Consider the following 13167-nt stretch of genomic DNA (forward strand, 5'->3'; position numbering starts at 1 on the left):
CACCTCTTATTGCCTTTATTAAGAACTTTATTTCTTTTATTTCTCTTTTTATTCTATTTTATTTATTTTTCATTCACACATTTTTATTTGGGGGGCACGGTGGCTTAGTGGGTAGCACGTTCGCCTCACACCTCCAGGGTCGGGGTTCGATTCCCGCCTCCGCCTTGTGTGTGCGGAGTTTGCATGTTCTCCCCGTGCCTCGGGGGTTTCCTCCGGGTACTCCGGTTTCCTCCCCCGGTCCAAAGACATGCATGGTAGGTTGATTGGCATCTCTGGAAAAATTGTCCGTAGTGTGTGATTGCGTGAGTGAATGAGAGTGTGTGTGTGTGCCCTGTGATGGGTTGGCACTCTGTCCAGGGTGTATCCTGCCTTGATGCCCGATGACGCCTGAGATAGGCACAGGCTCCCCGTGACCCGAGGTAGTTCGGATAAAGCGGTAGAAAATGAATGATGAATGAACATTTTTATTTTTACTTTTTACTTTACTGTATGACATTTAGTGTGGACAGCAAAGTACGAATTTCATTTTGCAGAGAAACATGCTTTCTGTCTGTGCGTATGACAATAAACACTTTGAATCTTTGAATCTTATTATTATTATTATTATTATTATTATTATTATTATTAGCTCTTTTGTTCTGAACCTCAGACTCATCTGATTCCCCACACAATAAAATAATTACGATGAAAAGTTTACTAATAAAATCTGACTTTATTTCAGCTGTAGAATTGATGCAAAATGAAATCTGTTGAAAGTTTTTCATGTGTTCAGATTTATTTAATTCAGTTTTAAAGATTCAGCAAACAAACAGAATAAAAAAACAATTCAAATTAAACTGAAGTGACTGATGATCAGAAACAGAAAAGTACAGATGAGTGTTAGTATAAACTGATAATAAACAGTCACTAAACCTGTAGAAGTGAGTCAGAGTTAAACAGACTGTAGGGGGCGCTAAAGATTTAATAATGAAAAGTTTCAGGTTCATTTTAAACCCTTCATTTCTACATGTTCTGAAACTGGATGTGACTAAACTCAGTTTGTTTGTTTTCTACTGAATAATTTTTATAAAGCTTAAAATCAGGATATTTAACACGAGTTTCATTAAAGTCTTAAAAGCTAAAAGTAAGTGATAAGAAACAGAAGAACACATTAATGTCTCAGTAAGATCTCACTGTTAGGAATAAAGCAGGTGTTTATCTGATGAGGTTCCAGTAAACACTCCAGTGTTCCTCCTCCGGAAGACCTGAGAAGATGAAGGTTCATGTGTAAGATTTTAGTGTAGCTGAAGATAAACACAGAGCATTCTGGGTAAATAAATATAAACTCCAGACCCGTACCTGTGTTTATGTCGGGACCAGGATCCGTCCTGAGGACAACAAACAGACAGATGAAGATCAGAGATCAGGTTCAATGGTTTATTATTAATAGATTTTATTTATGATCTAATCCACAGATGTTCTAGATGATTCCTGAAGGTTCAGTCACTGACCTGAGGATTTCTTCTTGTAGTAGATGAATCCAGCAGCTGAAAGCACGACCCCCAGAACCAGACCTGACGCTCCGATAGCAATCTTACTCTTATCAGGTTCAGACATGGACGGATCTGAGACATCCAGAGGGATTTATTTAATATATAACAGAAATATATCATTATTATTGATGTAACATTGGGTCTTATTTTTCTGATGACTTATTAAAAGTCAATTTCTCCGTTTCGTGGACATGTAGATCAGACAGTAGATCAGACTGTAGATCAGACTGTAGACCAGACTGTAGATCAGACTGTAGATCAGACTGTGGTAATGAGACTTACCCCATTTATAGCTCATGGGTTTTTTGAAGCTGGCGTGTTCCACCACACATGAGATCTCCTCTCCAGACTCAGGTGTGTACTCCAGGTGTGAGTGGATCTGATAGTACCAGTCTCCATCAGCCATCTCCTCAGTGGACGTCTGACCTCCTTCAACCTCCTTACCGTTCCTCAGCCAGGTCACTTTGATGAGTGGAGGATAAAAGCTGTAAGCGCTGCACATCAACATGGCAGGATGAGAGCCGTCTGATTTCTTCACCAACTTCACTTTAACCTGCGGCTCAACTGTAGAAATAAACCACAGATAATAATAATAATAATAATAATAATAATAATAATAATAAACAAACAAACAAATAAATACTACTACTACTACTACTACTACTAATAATAATAATAATAATAATAATAATAATAATAATGTGTAACATGTCGTCTGTTGAGTTTGGTGTTTAAGAAGCTACAGATGAGCAGCTCAGTGAATAAAATCTATATATTTTAAATATGTGTGAAATTAATCTATTGTAAAATAAAGATAAATGTGTTTCAGGGATACAGAAAGAGGAAATAGTGTAAATATTACAGAATAAAAGTTTTTATGTTAGTAAATTAATCTCACCTGTTTTACTCAGAACATTGCTGTAGTAAATCCCAGCATTAGGTTTACAGACAGTTTCCGCCTGGGCTTTTTGTGCTTGCAGCCTTGCAGTGTCTTTGTTCAATCTATCTGCGTTACTGATGCCTAACTTCGTGTATCCCACATACTTCCCCAGAGTGCTGTTAAACTCAAAGTAGTTAATCTTGTTGAAGATGTAAGACCTTATGAGCTCCATATCACTGAGATCATCTTTATTCCAGTTACACCAAGTTGGCATTGACAGGTGATCTCCATCTGAGAGAAAATAACAACAAAACGTTCACACTGCTGAGCCAAAGTAAACCAGCTTTATTTAACATTTAACACTAAATCTGTCTTTAAATCTGCCTTTAAACACAACTATAAATAAATAAATCTCCACTTCTGTAAAAGATTCAGTGTTAAATGTAATTAATAAACACTTTCCTTCTAAACATTCGTTTTTATGACGCTGTTTGAGGATCTTTATTTAAACAGAGCTGTAAATGATTTTCATTCTATTCTGAACAATAAACAAAATAAAAGCATTATACTGTATATTTAACGTTAAGGTTATTACAGTAAGATTATTTAATTAACATGATGTCATTAACATTATTACATTAACATTATTTCATTAACATTATATCATTAGCATTATTACAGTAAACACTCACTGGCTGTGTTCAGGACCGCAGACTGGACGATGAACAGAATCAGGAGCCTGAACATTGTTTCTTCTCTGAGTCTCAGATCCGACTGAGGAAAGTACAGCAGGTCTACTGTAATACACACACACACACACACACACACACACACACACACACACACACACACACACACACACACACACACACACACACACACACACACACACACACACACACACACACACACACACACACACACCAATCCTACACTACACACACACACACAGTCACATGTTACCAGGCAGAATTTATACCAATTTTATTCTCTCTAAAAACTGCACAGGGGCAAAAGTGTGACAAATAAATAACACCAACAACTATTATTATTATTATTATTATTATTATTATTATTATTATTATTATTATTATTATTATTATTATTATTAGCAGCAGCAGCAGCAACAGCAGCACAATAATATACGATGTATATTGATAAAAAAATTCATTTAATTCTAATTTATTTCTAACTTTTTAATTGCCATTTTAATGCAGTTCATTATCATTATATACTGTATATTATTGTGCTGCTGCTGCTAATAATATATATATATATATATATATATATATATATATATATATATATATATATATATATATATATATATATATATAATGTCAAAATAGTTACAGATAGTTTCATGCATCTTGTTATTTTATTATTATTTATAAGTAATATTTATGAATTCCTGCATAATAATCAAACATTGTTATCATTGTAATGACTGACTCTCTCTCTCTCTCTCTCTCTCTCTCTCTCTCTCTCTCTCTCACACACACACACACACACACACACACACACACACACACACACACACACACACACACACACACACACACACACACACACTAATGATTGTTAATTACTTTTATAATAGCAGTATTTCCTGACAACACAATATACACAAAAAAGAGAATATTGTTTAGTTAACTATATATTTTACCTGAATTATAATAGACTATACAAAATTAATGACTTTTATTGTGACACCTGCCCTCTGCCCTGTCGCTGAACTTTCACCTTTGACCTCATCCCCTCTTGGAAGGGACCGGTGAACAGAGCAGTTAACATTTAATTTTATATTTAATTTATTTAATGTTAATCTGCAGTAATGTTGCATGTAATAAATAGTTGCAAAATATTATCATCAAATTTCTCAACCAGCATTTCTGTGTATTTTATTATATATGTTGTATATTTGGTCTCTAAGAGAAAAAAATTAGGACATAATGTCAGTGATTGATCATTTTATTTAGTAGTTGAAGGTGTTTACATGATTAGATTTAGAACTTTAATTCAAAAATTTTAAATCAATAACTATTTCAAGTGAGTTTCAGTGAGTTTATAGTAACTTCACCTGTGAAGAGTCACATGGAACATTAACAGTTTAATATTTTTATATCCTCTTGTCTTACAAATGTAGCTCATGTGTTTTTTATTTTTAGGATTAGTTTATTTTCACATTTTTATTTTATTTTTTCAGGTGTATTTTTCTCACATGGATAATTGTTTTGTTGTTATACATACGATTAAATGTGTCTTGTGCATTTTGCATGTGATCACATTATTAACATCTGAAAAACGTATTACATGTCATGTGTGATGTACGTCATCATACGTGTTATTGTTCAAACTGGTGCAGCTTGATACTGAATGTAGTCTGTGTAAAAAAAAACCATGTGATTGTTTATAAAGTTTATTTCTTTCATTATTTTAAGCACTCATATTCCTGTTCATTTGCATTTTCTCATCTAACATCAATTTTTGGAAAATAATTTTAATAGATTTGTGCAGTAAGTAAAGAAAACTCTAACACAGGTATACAGTGGAACATAAACATTTCAGTGATCTAACAGATGAAATACACTATGAGTTAATGTACAGTTTCTTTGGTGAAAAATCTTCTTGGCAGGAATCTAATGCGTCTCTTCACCTCTGTCTGAAACACAGAAACAGGTTTGTGTCAGCGCTGTACACTTTATCAGATATAATACATGTGATGTTTAATTGTTTCAGTTACCTGAACCTTCAGTTACACTGGTTTCCTTTAACAAGGAAGAAAGTTCCAGTAGCGACTCCGAGCAAACCTACAAACAGACCAACACCACAAAACACAGACGGACCAACACTGGGAAGTTCAACATTCACCTCTACACACACACACATACACACACACACACACACAGATACACAAACACACACACATATACACAGATACACACACACACACAGATACACATACACACACAGATACACAAACACACATATACACAGATACACACACACACATACATAGATACACACAAATACACATACACACACAGTTACACACGTACACAGATACATACACACATAAATACACACAAATACACATACACACAGATACACACACACGTGCACGCACACACACACACACACACACACATAGAGGGTTATTTCTGTTCTTAATAAAAGACAGAATCAGTATTAAACACTCCTCACGTCTCACCCCATGTCCTGGTGTCAGCTGAACCCAGCGCCTCGTGCTCCACTTTGCAGGTGTAAATGTCTCCTTCCTGTGGGGTGAAGGGCAGGTGAGAGAACTGGTTGTAGGTGTTGTCCTTATTCGGGTAGAACTGACTGAGTGTGGATTCGTCCGTCACATCTTCACCATTCTTGGTCCAGCGCACAGTAACATGTGGAGGGAAGAAACGAGTGAAGTGACAGATGAGTGTGTTCTGTGCTCCCAGCTGTACATCATCTCTAGTATAGATGGAGTTCTGTGGGGCATCTGGGCAGAAATATAAACCACACAATCACCAGTGTTATAACTCTGTTTATTATTTAACTTCTAATCACTAATAGATCTGGAATATTTTAAACATAAAGTGTTTTAAGGACATCTTTATTACAGGTTTATTATTATTAATTACATATTGACAAATCAACGCTTCTGATTGTGTTCAGTACTCAGTAATGTGTTAACTGTTCTCACTGACTCAAAAAGTCATCATCTTGCACACACTAGACTAGGCACTAAACTTTACTGTTAGCAGTATAACTCATACTGCATTGTGTGTGTGTGTGTGTGTGTGTGTGTGTGTGTGTGTGTGTGTGTGTGTGTGTGTGTGTGTGTGTGTGTGTGTGTGTGTGACAGAGAGATGTTTGAATGATTTATCAGTTTATTTATATTTAAACACATCATCAGTTCTCTGTTTTTAACTGAGTTTAAACTACATTTCTCTATAATATAAATCTAATTAAATAAATATTTGATGTTCCGAATCAGATAACTGTGTTAATGATGTGATTCACTGTGTGATGTTTTATTAAACACTAAACTGAATATAAACACTGTACTATAACTGTACTGTAGTGTCAGTGTTTATTCTGTAGGTTTCAGTATATAAATGTCTTTATGATGTAATTATTAAAGTTTACTGACACTTTAAATACTCAGGAACTTCACAACAGTCAAATCTACAACAATAAAACAGATTCAGGTAAATTATTCTATATTAAATGTATAAAAGCTCCTGTGTGTACAGTGAGTTACTCACCCTGAGGCACAGGCATGTCTTTAAAGTCTTTTTTCCACCCGTCTAAGTTGCGTTTACAGATGGGCATGTTACCCTCGGCGTACTCGTATCCTCCGGGGAATTCGTAAGGATCAGCGAATGGAGGCAGCGCTTTCACTAACGTCTTCTGTTTAAAATCTGCATAAAACTGCTCCTCTCCATCAGACCCTACCATATACTCCTGATCAGTGTCTGAACAAGCGACTAAATCCAGATCGTGGTGTTGAGCTGAAATTCACACAGAAACAGAATGATGTTTAAACATCAGATTATTACAGATACATTAAACTTCATTATCATTTATAAAACATTGTGATGATCTGAAACAACGTGTTTAATATAAATCCGGTTAAAACACCGACATTATGATGATTTAATATCATGAATAAATTTTACATTATCGTTAAAGTCTGACTTACCGCCTGCTTCAGTGTCCGTCACACACATGAGTGTGAAGAAGATCAACAATAACTTCATCCTGAATTGTGAGTAAATCAGCAGCTCAGATGAACCTCACTGAACACTGACTGAACACTCAGACTGAATACAGGCAGAAATACAGAGGAGGGAAAAGTCAAGCAGAAATCATCCAATCACAGCGTCCCATCACTCACACGTCATCAGTGTCCAGGCAGAGACTCAGATGAGTTTTACACACGGAGGTGGACTGATGTCTTATAACACAAACAGGGAAAGAACAGAAACGTTGTGAGAAACAAACAAACAAACAAACAAACAAACAAACAAACAAACAAACAGATTGTTTGTTTTTACTGAAAGCAGGAAAATGAACTCTAACATTAATTGGAGAAAAAAGAGAAGGCAATAAATTAGGAACAGTTTACTTTGCTGTGAAGATTCTGTGAAATATAATTATATTTAAAGTTTAATAAAATAAAAGATTTATAGAAATAAGGAATTCCTAAATATTACTGTTTTTTTTTCATTTATGTTCTTGAAATAATTAAAACGGTGTCTAAAGAAAAAACGTTGTGTCCTATTTTATGTTTTTATTATTAATTTTATGCACAAAAATTCTAAGAGAAATAAAAAATTAAAAGGTATTTATTCTATAAGTGACATATTTAAGTACAGTATTTTATCAGTAAACACTTTTCTGTGTCTCTTTTCCTGTGGATTAATCTAACTGTGTTCTATATCGTTCACCTGAGATCTAAAGCACATGTCGTGTCACAGCCGTGTAGTTTAACTATGGCATGTTTTTCTTTATTTAAAATCTGCAAATTAAAGCATTTTAAATTTCATCAAAAGTATGAAATTACATTTAGTTATTTAACTCCACTGAAAGACTGATGTGGTCCAATCAGACGACGTCATCCTCCATGATGTAAACAGCGTCTGTGTGATATTGAGAAAAGAGTCGACTGAATCAGAACACCGTGTCTCGTGTGTCCTGAAAATCCCATAATTCAGTGCGTCAAACTAGAGTTCCAGTGTACTAACGGATAATCTCTTTAATGTGGTGGATTTTTATAACAGTGACCTGAGAGTGTACGACAGCATGAATTAATACTGACAAACATACGGCTGCTGAAGTCTCTCATTGTTTCTCGTCCAATAATTTAGTATATATTAAAGAGTGATTCTCAAGAAAGTGAATTTCAATCTTCTCCTGAACATCAGCAAGACTAAGGAGTTGATAGTGGTCTTCAGCACAAAGCAGGAGCGGTCATACAAACCGCTAAACATCAACGGGACCCCAGTGGAGAAAGTGGACAGTTTCCGGTACCTGGGTGTTCACATCACACAGGACCTGTCTTGGTCCTGTCACAACACGCTGGTGAAGAAGGCCCGGCAGTGTCTGTACCATCTGAGACGCTTAAGGGACTTCAAACTACCCTCTCAGGTGCTAAAGACTTTCTACACCTGCACCATTGAGAGCGTCCTGACGGGTAGCATCACTTCCTGGTTCGGGAACAGCACCATGCAGGACAGGTGAGACCTCCAGGGGGGTGGTGCGTTCAGCTGAACGTACCATCCACACCGGGCTCCCTGACCTGCAGGACATCTACAGCCTGCGGTGCAGGACCAGGGCCAGGAAGATTGTAAAGGATCTCAGCATCCCAACAATGGGCTCTTTTCTTTGTTGAGTTCAGGGAAACGCTTCCGCTCCTTGAAAGCAAACACAGAGAGAATGAGGAGAAGCTTCTTCCCGCAGGCCATTCGGGGTTTAAACCAAGAAACACCCAGGATATAGTACTGGACCTCTCTCTCCATCTTCACTGTTTATACACACCTTTTTTGCACTGTCACATTAACTCTGGACTTGCACAGCACAGTGCCACTTTATATATACCATACTGCACATGGACACTTTAAGGACAATCATTAAAATTATGTATATTTATGTATATACAATTTTTTTTCACATATGTTTTCATATTTTATATAGTTTTTATATAGTTTATACTTTTTTATTTATCTATCTCCTTTTGTTTTATTTTTACCCCTAATTGCATTCCTTTTATGCTTAAATACCGGACAGATGCAAAAAGCATTTCTCTGCATGTCATACTCAGTATGTCTGTATGTGACAAATAAAATTTGATTTGATTTGATTTGAATACATAATAACGTATATATATTGTCTGTTTATTTTTTGTTGTTTATTTGTTTGTTTTTTCTTTAATTGTTCGTTCAATAGATGTCAGTTTGTTAAATGTGGAAAAGAAATGAAAATTTGATCACAAAGTGGATGTATTTTATTTGAACTGTCCTGAGTTTAGTGACAGTGTTTTATCTTGTAAATAGTTTATTACAGTGCTGAAGATAAACACATTCTGCTTTTCACTTACACATACACTTTTCTTTATGACTCAGGCTCTATTAAACCTAAATTTTATTAAGGAATATTACAGACCTATTATAAGTTCTTGTTAACGAATCGTCAGATCTATAATATAATAAGATAATAAATAATCAGATAATTAATCATAATAAATAATATTCAGTTTGAGATGAGATCAGAGATGTGTGATCATCAGAACAACTGATCTGCTCTTACAGAATAAAGAGAACTTACTAAAAATTACTAGATAAACGATTAAATTTATGAATTTATTTTTGTTTTCATGACACTTGATAAGAGAAAAGAGAAACAGTATTTAGTATATTTTTCCTCTGTATGTCTGCACATATGGTGGCTCTGACAGTAAAGAACCTTGAACCTTGAACTTCACATCATGCTTTTCTGCCCTTTATGAAATGTGTTGCTTTATTTTGTGTATATAAAAACATATTTTTTTTTTAATCTTTGATCTGTTCCCAAAGGAGTGTAATGTTTCGTTAAAGTCGTGAGTGTTAATTGGGATGTGGTAGCTCAGCGATTAAGGTGTTGGACTACTGATCGGCAGGTCATGGATTTGAACCCCAGGTCCACCAAGCTGCCACTGCTGGGGCCCTAAGCAAGGTGCTTAACCCTCAATTGCTCAGTTGTGTAAATTGAAATGAAAAAAAAAATTAAGTCACTCTGGATAAGCGTGTCTGCTAAATGCTGTAAATGTAATTCAGGATAATAAAGTGATATCACACTGAGTTTATACTGAATATCAACACGGCAGTACTGATTTTATACAACAGGCCTAGAAAGAAGAAATGAATATCATAACTAACATACTGTAGTGACTGTATAGAGTGTAGCAGTACCTGACGTTTCACACACTTGGGCCAAAAGTTCTGTTTATTTTTGCTCCACTAGCAGAAAAAGCTCATGAAGAAGCTACACTCACTGTATAGCACATTAGTTATAATTAGCTCACATTGATTTGTACAAAGGTTCAAGTGAGATTTCCTTCTCTTCTTTATCATCTTCTTCTGGTGAGATTCATCATAAGTCATAAGTTATATTCCTGAAAAGTATCATGTCTGTGTCCTGTCATGATGTCACCAGCTGAACAAATATACTGTAGTACTGTATTAAATACACAGAGACTGGTATGACACTTAACCAATCAGATTATAGAACTGGAAATAACATGTGATGATAAGAGACCTAAGTCAGGTGTGCAGAGCTCTGAAGGTGATACGCTATGATGACTGACGATGGAAGATGATGCCTAGTGAATGAAAAAGAAAGCAGCCATGAAGGAAGCAGGCTTTCAGTATGAATGATCATCATCCTCATCTTCATCATTATCATCATCATCCTGCTCCTCCTCATCATCATCATCATCATCATCATCATCATCTCTTCACTCCACTGATCTCTTCACAGTAACATCTTGAATGTTATAACATCTATCAATCTAATCACTGAACAAATAATCACAAAATTATTCACTCAGCTTTGTACCTCTGGATCAGTCTCTTGTCATTAAAGTCTTATTATTCAGTCATTCAGTCAAATCACACTTACTGTAACTAGACAGGTTTTAGACACCAAAGTAACACAGACACGTCTGTTCCTGCTAAAATAGATTTTTTAAGTATTAACTGAATGTTATTCACAGTAGAGAAGTATAAGTAAGTATATTATTAAAATAGCAAATCATTCACTTTATCACCAGACTTATTCTAGATGCGACAGGTTTTTACAGAAGAGTCACAGTGTGAATTATTCCTCTGTTATCTATAGTAAAAGTTTCTCTTGTCAGTGACTCTACTGTCTTACACACATGCACTATATGTATAGTGTGTAAATGTATTTAGTTCTATGTTGTCTGTAGCTCCAGCATCCAGGAGGAACACTGTTTCATTCCACTGTGCACTTAATAACCAGGAAATAGTTAACCAAATGCTCAGTGGCTTTATGAATGAGTAAATAATAAAGGTAAAAGGAAGACACCTTTAAGTAAAAACTGATGACAGTCCTGTGGATACGACCTACACTTTGACCAGCGAGAGGACATTAGTCAGAGAAGCAAGAAGCTATTTAACTATGTATAAGTATAAACTATAACATTAGTTTAATAAAAAACAAACAAACAAACAAACAAACAAATAAACAAATAAATAAATAAATAAATAAATAAATAAATAAATAAATAAATAAATAAATAAATAAAGATATGTTTGTCCTCCAAAGGTTCCTGTGGTTTCACTGGATCACATCAACATCAAGCACATCAACATCACCTGCTCTACTGTGGTAGATGTTCGTATTTATTTATGCACTATTTTTTTCTCCTACATGATTAAGACAGTCAAAAAAGTATGACAGCAAATTTATAAAAGTTCTCACATACATATTTACACCAATTTACTCACTGATATTCACTAATACATGTTACTGAAAATCAACATGCAAATAAACTATTTATTTTCTGATAGACTAATAAATCTATACAGAATGATCCATGTCATTTAAACACAGAACATTAAGATGTTGTGGAAGATGTGGATTATTTACAGCTTTACATCTCGCTCTGTTTCATGGAGGAACAAAGTGAAAATATTTACAGAACAAAAACACAGTTGCAAAACCTGCTGGTGATGAATATGACCGGTTCAGCCAGTAGGAAATCTCTGTGTCTGTTACATCATCTGTTACTGGAAGGTGGATCAGTTCTAACTGACTGATATTCAGTGTTTCACTTTTCTCAGCCTGTGTGTGAAGTGAAACCCCAGTGGTGACTTTGTTCATTACTTCTCTTTCTTTATTTGTGTTTTTTTAATACGTGAACTATGTTAAGTATCAGCTGTTTCCTTTAGTAATGCATGTTTGTGTCATTTTCTCCAACATTATAATATTAGATTAAACTTCTTTTTTTCCTTTTTAATAAATGAAGTCTACAGACCACCGTTCTATTTATACACATAACATTTGCTTAAAATGTACATTTCTATTTTTCTGCTATTTTATTAGCTTCAGCAGGTTCTCCAGGATGTCTGTTCATTTCTTCTCCCCTTCATTTTTCTCCATAATATAGACATATAATATAACAGGACGAGATTAAAACCTTGTAATAAGCTTGTTTTAAATGCACATTAAACAGAAAGGGGAACTGATTTGCAGGAAGGAAGTAAACTTCTAATTAAGGAACTGAAGAAACACTGGACCACTCGCACCGCAGGATTAGTTTGAAGAATTTTTAAGAATTTCACTTATTTACATGTTTGCTTTTGCAGGTTATTTACCACTGCTGCTGTATTTCATTTTATTTCTATGGTGTTACTAGGTGGTTGCTAGTACAGTAGACGTGTAGGTTGTTGTTAGGGTTTCCTACATGTCTGCTCTGTTGTACCAGGTGGTTACTAGAAAATACCTGAAGTTGTTACAAGGTGGTTGGTGTATTATCCCTGGTGGTCGTAGCTACAGTATCACACAGATTCTGTGCTATGGCAAGATCTTCCAGTGTAACACGAAAAACATCAGCTAGCTTGGTGTTATGACGGAGTGTTACTGAGGATTCAAATCTTCATGGGCATCCATCTGTTTCCCTACATAGACATTATCACTGAACATACACCAGGTCAAATAGGAACATCATCTGGCAACTTGCCCCCTATGATACAG

At 35.2% G+C, this 13167-nt stretch overlaps 2 protein-coding genes across 2 annotated transcripts; both read right to left on the reverse strand.

The window, feature by feature from the left end:
• Positions 1-692: 692 nt before the first annotated feature.
• LOC113656695 (HLA class II histocompatibility antigen, DR beta 4 chain-like) lies at positions 693-3257 on the reverse strand. The gene is made up of 6 exons (XM_047799952.1): positions 3105-3257; positions 2431-2703; positions 1815-2096; positions 1491-1604; positions 1339-1367; positions 693-1244 (listed from the first exon to the last, which is right to left on the reverse strand). The coding sequence occupies exons 1-5, from the start codon at positions 3157-3159 to the stop codon at positions 1345-1347; spliced, it is 747 nt and encodes a 248-aa protein (XP_047655908.1). The 5' UTR covers positions 3160-3257; the 3' UTR covers positions 693-1244; positions 1339-1344.
• Positions 3258-4817: 1560 nt separating this feature from the next.
• Positions 4818-7272, reverse strand: LOC113656702 (H-2 class II histocompatibility antigen, A-Q alpha chain-like). The gene is made up of 5 exons (XM_047799953.1): positions 7112-7272; positions 6675-6920; positions 5624-5905; positions 5156-5285; positions 4818-5074 (listed from the first exon to the last, which is right to left on the reverse strand). Exons 1-4 carry the CDS (start codon positions 7167-7169, stop codon positions 5164-5166), a joined length of 708 nt encoding a protein of 235 aa, XP_047655909.1. The 5' UTR covers positions 7170-7272; the 3' UTR covers positions 4818-5074; positions 5156-5163.
• Positions 7273-13167: the final 5895 nt, after the last annotated feature.

The sequence above is a fragment of the Tachysurus fulvidraco genome, chromosome 14 (assembly GCF_022655615.1).
Source record: "Tachysurus fulvidraco isolate hzauxx_2018 chromosome 14, HZAU_PFXX_2.0, whole genome shotgun sequence".
Lineage (NCBI taxonomy): Eukaryota > Metazoa > Chordata > Actinopteri > Siluriformes > Bagridae > Tachysurus > Tachysurus fulvidraco.